The 8,160-nt window shown below is 44.0% G+C and overlaps 1 protein-coding gene across 3 annotated transcripts; it reads right to left on the bottom strand.

Annotated features, from left to right (window-relative positions):
- Positions 1 to 477: 477 nt before the first annotated feature.
- LOC101775387 (pentatricopeptide repeat-containing protein At1g20230) lies at positions 478 to 3,943 on the bottom strand. Of its 3 annotated transcripts, none has more exons than XR_002676786.1 (2): positions 1,827 to 3,943; positions 478 to 801 (listed from the first exon to the last, which is right to left on the bottom strand). XR_002676786.1 is itself a non-coding variant. In XM_022824936.1 (1 exon), the coding sequence occupies exon 1, from the start codon at positions 3,917 to 3,919 to the stop codon at positions 1,910 to 1,912; it is 2,010 nt and encodes a 669-aa protein (XP_022680671.1). In that variant the 5' UTR covers positions 3,920 to 3,943; the 3' UTR covers positions 1,692 to 1,909. The 3 variants fall into 3 exon arrangements, 1 of the variants encoding a protein (XP_022680671.1); XR_002676787.1 differs by having other exon boundaries at positions 478 to 773; XM_022824936.1 differs by lacking the exon at positions 478 to 801 and having other exon boundaries at positions 1,692 to 3,943.
- Between the last annotated feature and the right edge of the window lie 4,217 nt (positions 3,944 to 8,160).

The raw sequence follows: 8,160 nt of genomic DNA, 5'->3' as shown, positions 1-8,160 counted from the left end.
TCGGGTTCTTTTATTTACTCCCTCCATATATTTACGACGTTTAGGACAAACTAACTTAGTTCAACGGCGATAAATATCTGACAGTTATATATTTATATATGGATAGAGGGAGTAGAAGATAAATTGTTGTTAGCTATAGTACCACATGCTCCGTCACTTACCAATAATGTACGGTCTCTGAAGTGTAGCTTTGATCAATACTACTCTATAATACTCCCTCCGTTTCGATGGAGAGTCAAACCATATCGAATAGATATACTATGAAAATATATTTAATGAAGAAATTAATGGTACTTATTTAGTACTTTACTTCCCCCGTCCTAAAATATAGCTACGTTTAGCTTTTTCAAAAGTCAAATCTCTTTAACTTTGACTAACAATATCTCTAAAAATAATTTATTTCAAATAAAAAAGTTACATATTATAATAATTGGTTTCATGATAAATTGACTAACATTATTTTTATGTTATTAATATTATTTTTATGTTATTAGCCTCTATGATTATTTCTCCAGTTGCAGTCAAAGTTGAAAAGATTTGACTTTGAAAAAGTCTAAATGTATTCTGAGACAGAGGAAGTATTATTTAATTTTGGTCAAACTTGATATGCTTGACTTCCAAGAAAATTGGAATGAGTTATAATTTAGAACGGATACTCCCTCTCGTACATGCTCATATTGCTTTCCAAAGCATGCGTAGCACGTACACCAGACTTGGCCTTCAACGATCCGTGCACAGACATGCATGCTGACTTGCTGAAGCACCCAAGATCTCTGCATGCATCCTGCCAACTCAATAACTCTGCCAACAATTAAATAATTTGGCTGATTAAATAATAAACTAGCCAAAGTACAGTGTAAACAGCGGCTTCAAAGCCCTCCAATGCTGAGGACAGTCTGGAGTGTGGTCATGTGCACTACAAGAAATGTTACAAAAAAAAATTGACAGATAAAAAAGGTCATAAATTTTTAGTGTTTTTTTTGCTGGTAATTTCATAAAAAAAATTGCATCCGAGCAAAATTAATGATGAAGTTATCAAATGTCACAGGCCGACGGTTGTAGCTCAAACGGCGGCTCGCCGCTAGCACGCCGATGACGGCGGGATCGAGAGCGAACCTTGGCTGTGTTACCGTGTTGGGATTTGGAAATGGGCAACAAGGGGCAAGATGTACATGTGTACAAATGTAGAAAACAACTCCAACTATAGATGGAAAATAAAGTTAGCTAACATACGTATCTAACATCAATCATTCAAATAAAGGAAGCTGCAGATAAAGCCATGACTTATATGCTCTTACCAAATATATACACATTCCAACTGAAATAGTTGAAAAACAAATACATGCCAGTGTATCTTTGCAAGCTCAGGATTTACAACATTTGCATAACAAATATACTGAATAATAGTATAAAATAACATTGGAGAGTTCCATAAAATAAAATGTCATGCAATACAAATCAGTTCATGAGTAAACAATTAAACCTTGCTTCTATACCACGTTCTGGAATTATGAGATTGCAAGTTTAAACTTCAATATATATATATATATATATATATATATATATAAAATTCAGTTTTGTACTAAAATTGCAAACTGAAGAACTCAGGCAATGTGCGTGCATAGTTTCAAGAATAAAGAACAACATGGCAAAACTAAGATTAATAGGGATCAAGATATAAGATAGATAAATTCTGAAATTGTCAACTGAAGACACTACACAACAGTGATTTTTTCTTTATTGCATAATGCATTAGTCCTGATATTGGATTTGCTTCATCCTTTCTATGAAAGTCAGTCATAGTGGTACATTAGTTAAACAATTACCTTGTGGATATGCATGCTCTACTCCAATCACCATCATCACCAAGTTGTTATGCGAATTGTATTGCAGGAAAGCACAAAAGAGATCACCAATAATCTCCACAGGAACATTTTCCATCCCTAAAGTGATGGAATCTGTTGGTATCTCTAACAGATATCTCCCTCCCCTCAAAACATGATATAAACTTCATTGCTTCATGGCAGTCATCGCAAATTCGGAGGTTCTTTATCACCCGAAGGGGTGTTCCTGGACTCGTGCTTATGAGTCCCAGTGCAACAGCTAGCTTCTCACTGTGGACAGCAAGAATATCATCTTTTTCTTGCTCCTCCACATCATGTAGGACAAAATCTGTGCTTGGCGCAAAGCCCAGCCTCCTCATTTCAATATTAAGCTGCTTTAGTTTGTCAGTTATTGCAGTCATCATAGGGTGTGAGTCGTCACCGGCCAACAGCATGTGCACCTTGTTCTTGATCTCTATCCAGCTACAACCCTTTTCTTTCTTCAATCCCATATCCTTCATCATCTCTCTAACTCTATTAACACCACCCCACATTTTCTTGGAAGCGTAAATATTGGAAAGCAAGACATAATTACCAGCATTATCTGGCTCCAGATGAAAGAGCTTTTCTGCTGCAACCTCGGCCAGATCGACACTGCCATGCACCCGGCAAGAGCCCAATAATGAACCCCAAATACAACCATCTGGCTCAAATGGCATGTCAGTTATGACATCGTAGGCCTCATCGAGTTTGCCAGCCCGTCCCAGGAGAGTAACCATACAAGCATAATGCTCCATCCTGGGGGAAATACCATACCCATGCTGCATTTTGTTGAAGTAGTGACGCCCCACCTCTGTCAAGCCAGCTTGACTGCAGGCTGCAAGCACACAGGTGAAAGTGACCATGTCAGGCTTCTGTTTGCACATCAGCATTGAGTCAAACAACTGGACAGCATTCTCAGCCTCTCCATGCATAGCATAGCCACCAATCATCGCATTCCATGACACTGCATTCCTGGATGGCATCACATCAAAGATTGTTCTCGCATTCCTGACCCTGCCACACTTTGCATACATGTCCACCAACGCACTGGAAACGTAAACATCATGAAGGAAACCCTTTCTGAGAGAAAAACAATGTGCTGATCTCCCGTGCATTAGAGCTGCAACATTGGCAAATGCTGGCAGCACGCATGGTATGGTGACAGAGTTTGGTTCAATCCCTTGTGCCTGCATCTCCCTGAAAAGCTCAACAGCCTCCAAATCCTTCCCATTCTGCACACAGCAAGCAACAATCGATGTCCAGGACACCACATTCAGCTGTACTCCTCGGGCAACAAACTCCCTGAACAACCTTAGTGCCTCAGCGACTAAACCATTTCGAGATAGCCCAGAGACGAGGGCGTTGCAGGAAGCAACATCCAGGTGGCAGGACTCACTGAACACTCGAACAATCTCATCAGCCCGTCCGCACTTGCCGTACATGTCGATGAGCGCGGTGACAACGCAGGCATCCAACCTGCACCCCACCTTCACCGCGTACCCGTGCAGCTGCTCCCCGACAGCAATGGCCTCCGTTCCCAGGTCCCCGATGGCAGAGAGCGCGCACGAAACGCCCGTGGTGTCCGGACGCAGGATCCCTTCGCCGTGCATCCGCGCCAGCGCCACAACCGCGTCGCGTGCGCGCCCGCTCCGGTTGAACCCGGAGACGAGCCCGTTCCAGGTGATGACGTTCGGCTCCACGCCGCCGCCACCAGCGGTCCCCAGCCTCATCTCCTCGAGGAGACGCCACGCGGCCTCGGCGTCCCCACGGGCCGCGTGCGCCGCGACGACCGCGCTCCAGCCGACGACGGTCTTCTGCGGCGTTCCGTCGAACACGGCGCGGGCGTCGGCGGTGGCGCCGAAGCGGAGGTAGGTGTGGAGAAGCGAGGAGGAGACGAATGGGTCCCGCGCGAAGCCCGCGGCCAGGGCGGCGGCGTGGAGCGCGCGGGCGAGCGGCAGCGCCGGGCATGACTTGAGCGCGGTGGGGAGGAGGTGCGGGTCCGGAGGGAAGGAGACGTGGCGGAGGAAGTGGACGAGGGGGTTGGAATGGGACATGGCCACATTGGCGGGCCGTTCCCGTTGACGGTTGACCTGTTCACTACTATGCTTAAGAAAGGAAAGGTTCAAGAGCACATACAGGTAGTGCACGACCAAAAAGAGGAAGCTAAACTATGCCCCTGATTGGCACGATTCAGTATCTTGAAGAACCCAAAGCCCCGCTTATCTGGTTTACAACATTAGCTCCTGTTTATTTTCACCCTCCTAAAAGCTCCTAAAAAGTAACTAAAATGTGACTAAAGAGCCAAACACTACTCTAAAAAGTGACTAAAAAATTTTAGAAGGCTCAAAACTTTTAGTCTCCCCACCCCCTCCTAAAACCTCATAAAACCAGTGCTGGACTCAGACTACCCCTCCTTTATTGCCTCTACCCCCGCACCATCCTCCCGACCGCACCATCCCCAACCCTGCCACCGCTCTCTCCCTCCTCCACGTCAACGCCCGCGGCCTCTCACCGGCGGCCGCGCCATCCCCCGCCGGATCAGCCGCCCCCACTCCCTCGCGCCCCCGCTCCTCCTCAGCGTCGGTGAGAGGAGCGTGAGGTGGGGCCGGAGGCTGAGGCGCTGGTGGCGGGCACCCACAGCAGCCGCCGTCCGCGCCCTCCCCACATCGGCGGCCACGCCCTCCCGTGCCGGCCGCGGCTCGCTCACCTCCTTGACGTCGCCCAGCGCCCATGTATCGCCCATCTTCACCTTCGACGCCATCGCTAAGCCGCTCCCCTCCTCCTGCTCTGTGACTCGTAGAATGGCTTGGGGAGAGGCGCCGGCCGCGGACGGCGTGGAGCTAGGCCGCTGCTGCTGGAGCTGAGGAGGTTGAAGTGAGGTTGGGCCCCGCCAGCTTCCCCTCCCTCCCAAACGTCGTGAGGCAGCCGCGTTCGGGGATCCGTCCGCGAGGGCTGAAGGGGAAGGCGCTACCAAACATGCGTTCGAGGTCGAGGACGCGGAGCATGGCGCACCTGACCCCGCCCAGGGCACGCTATGGGCGGAGGTCCTCGTGGATGAAGCGAAAGTAGGATGGGCATGAGCGGTTGGAGGGATGGGAGGCTGCGGGGCTGGGCGGTGGTGTAGTGCTGGGGGAGGAGGGGCAGATGGAGGGAGAGGACAGCGCCAAACAGAGAAAGAGCAGGGGCATGGGGAAGGGCATCGTGGTCATTTTACTGCAACATTAATTGCCTTTAGTCAGTTTTAGGAGGTGGAACCAAACAGATTTTTAGGAGGTGACTTAAGACTGCCAAAAACTTTTAGGAGCTAAAATTTTAGGGGGATGGAACCAAACAGGGCCTAAACTCTTAAAAAATATATACTACCTCCATCCGTAAATATACGACGTTTAGAACCAAGTAGTTCAAAAATGAACTAATTTGGTTGTTGTAAACGTCATTAATTTGGTTGTTGTAAACGTCATATATTTAAGAATGGAGAAAGTATGTTGGAAAATACAAAATCACATGTATGAATTCTCTCTATAAATTATTTGCATTTGGTAGGGTTTATTCGGTCTCTAGCAACAACAAATCCTAGGCTCCCACACACGAGTTTTCTGCTACAGTGTTACCTTACCATCATGGGGGAGCAAGATGGGGGAGCAAGTTGGATGATAGTTAGGGAAAATATCCAATGCAAACTCACCCTCCAGTGCAAACGTGGAAACCTGAATTTCATCCATTTAGATGCGAAAACATGCGGTCCAGATGAGGTCACGAGAACACATCACACTTTTGCAATCAACCTCCACTATTCACATGGAACATTTAGCACTGACACCCTCTTTGATATTACATTTGTACAAAAATACCTCCTCTATCTTCTCCTCCACACCTCATCTGCCTTCTCCTCCACTCCTCCCAGACCAGAGTAGATGACATATGGTATTTGCAACTCTAAGTGTAGATGGATTGCAACTTGAACGATTCACTAGAAACGACTCCAGTTGCAACTGCAAGGAATTTATTGAACCGAGTTAGGAATATCCCAATTTAATGCAATTAGGATAGTAGGTGGTGTATAGTATTTGCAAATTGGAGTGTAGATCGATTGCAACCCGATCCATTGGTTGGATATGACTCCGGTTGCAACTGCAGGGGTGTGGAATTTATTATGGTGAGTTAGGAATGTCCCAATTTAATGCGATGAGGGTAGTAGGTGGCCTATAGCATTTGCAACTCGGTGTGTAAACTGATTGCAACTCGAACAATTGGTTGGATATAACTCCAGTTGCAACTGCGAGGTGGTATTTATTGCACTGAGTTAGGAATGTTCCTTTTCACACTAGAATAGCTTGGGTGTTACATGCGAAATGTTCCATGTGGTGGCAGGAGGTTAGATGCAAATTTTGCTGCAGGTTTCAAGAGGCTCATCTGGATCACACAATTTAGAATGGATAGTGTGCATTTGGGTTTCCACGATTACACTGAAATATGGGTTTGCACTGAATATTTACCCTGATAGTTATCACTGGAGAAGAGATGAAATAAGGGCAATCGTTCGCTATAAAGCAGTGGTTCCCTTACGTAGCTAGCATGGTCTACCATGTGAATAATCACCAATTTGGTATATCGCAAGCCTAAACTTTTTCTATGTACAAAACTGATACTCCCTACATTCCAAATTGTAAATCGTTTTGGTTTGTTAGATTTATAAATTTTTTGATGCATCTAGATATACACTATATCTAGATACAACAAAAACTTCTAGATATACACTATATCTAGATACAACAAAAATTATGTATCTAGAAATGCTAAAACATCTACAATTTGAATTGGAGGGAGTATAAATCTTTGGGAATTTTCAAGTTGTAGCTCCAAAATATTATTTTAGTTAAATCTAATTCCTGGTTACATCAAATTCGTACAAAAACTGTGACAATTTAGCTAGCAGTTACCCTTTCAACTTTCCAAACATTTCAAGTTAGAATCCATTCAGTACTAAGTATGGTTCGATTTTGACATTCCCGCTGCCTAATAAAAGTCTAGTACAACTTTATAGAATTTATAGAATGCATAAAACAACTCTAATATGACTAGAAAGATTTCCACACATAGTAGATTCCAGGGCATAAACATAGCCACAAACTGATCTTAAAACAAGAATGGTAAGGTAAAATGGTTATTTCTACAACAAACACTCCGAATGAAGGAGTTCTGCCAGTGGTGCGTACATGGATTGAAAATTTTATTATGGGAGGAAGTGTGAGCATCAAAATTAATAATAACATTGGACACTACTTCCAAACAAAAGTCTCAGACAAGGAGACCCCATATCGCCAATCCTTTTAACATTGTGGCAGACATGCTCTCTATTTTAATCAAGAGGGCAAAGGATGATGGGCAAATTAATGGTTGATACCTCACCTTGTGAAAGATGGATTGTCTATTTTACAATATGCAGACGATACAATTTTGTTCATGGATCATGATTTAGAGCAACCTAAAATATGAAAATATGAAGCTATTGCTCTGTGTCTTTGAACAATTATCATGACTAAAAATTAACTTCCATCAGAGTTAGAATTTTTGTTATGGAGAGGCTAAACAGTATGAGTGAGAATGTACTGATCTGTTTGATTGTGCCCTAGGGCCATACCTTTCAGGTACTTAGGTATCCCGATGCACCACTGTAAACTCTACAATGCAGATTGGAGTGTAATTGAGGAAAGATTTAAGAACAAACTAAGTACTTGGAAAGCCAAATATTTATCTTATGACGGACAGCTGACTTTTCAGTTATGAGTAACCTTTCTAATGTTCATGATGTCCTTCTTTGAAATCCCTAAAGGTGTCTTTAAAAGACTGGACTTTTATCGATCCAGATTCTTCTTGCAAGGTAATAATCAAATGGGATATCTCGTGTCATCCCAAAGATCAAGAGGGTTTGGGAATAACAAATCTCTTGATTAAAAATAAATGCCTTCTCAGCAAATGGTTGTTTAAATTATGTAACAAAGACGGCAACTAGCAAACTCTACTTAGAAATAAATATCTAGGTTCAAAGTGTTTATCTCAAGTTCAAATCAAACTAAGAGACTCACATTTTTGAAAAGGTCTATTAAAGGTCAGGGAAGATTTTCTGGGATGTGGGACCTTCAAGATAAAAGATGGGTCACAAACCAAATTTGAGAGGTCACTTGGGTGGGCTCTAAACCTTTGAAAGAGCAATTTTTTAAAATAGTGGAAAATATGGTAAATCAAATGCAGTTGAATATCTCTTTTCGGAGAGCATTAGTTGGGGATAAACTAG

Source organism: Setaria italica, chromosome III (assembly GCF_000263155.2).
Source record: "Setaria italica strain Yugu1 chromosome III, Setaria_italica_v2.0, whole genome shotgun sequence".
Lineage (NCBI taxonomy): Eukaryota > Viridiplantae > Streptophyta > Magnoliopsida > Poales > Poaceae > Setaria > Setaria italica.
The sequence above is the reverse complement of the archived record's forward strand: the minus strand, read 5'-3'. Positions and strand labels throughout refer to the sequence as shown.

Coding starts and splice junctions, on each gene's coding strand:
- LOC101775387 (XM_022824936.1), bottom strand. CDS start 3,919: ATGTCCCATTCCAACCCCCTCGTCCACTTCCTCCGCCACGTCTCCTTC.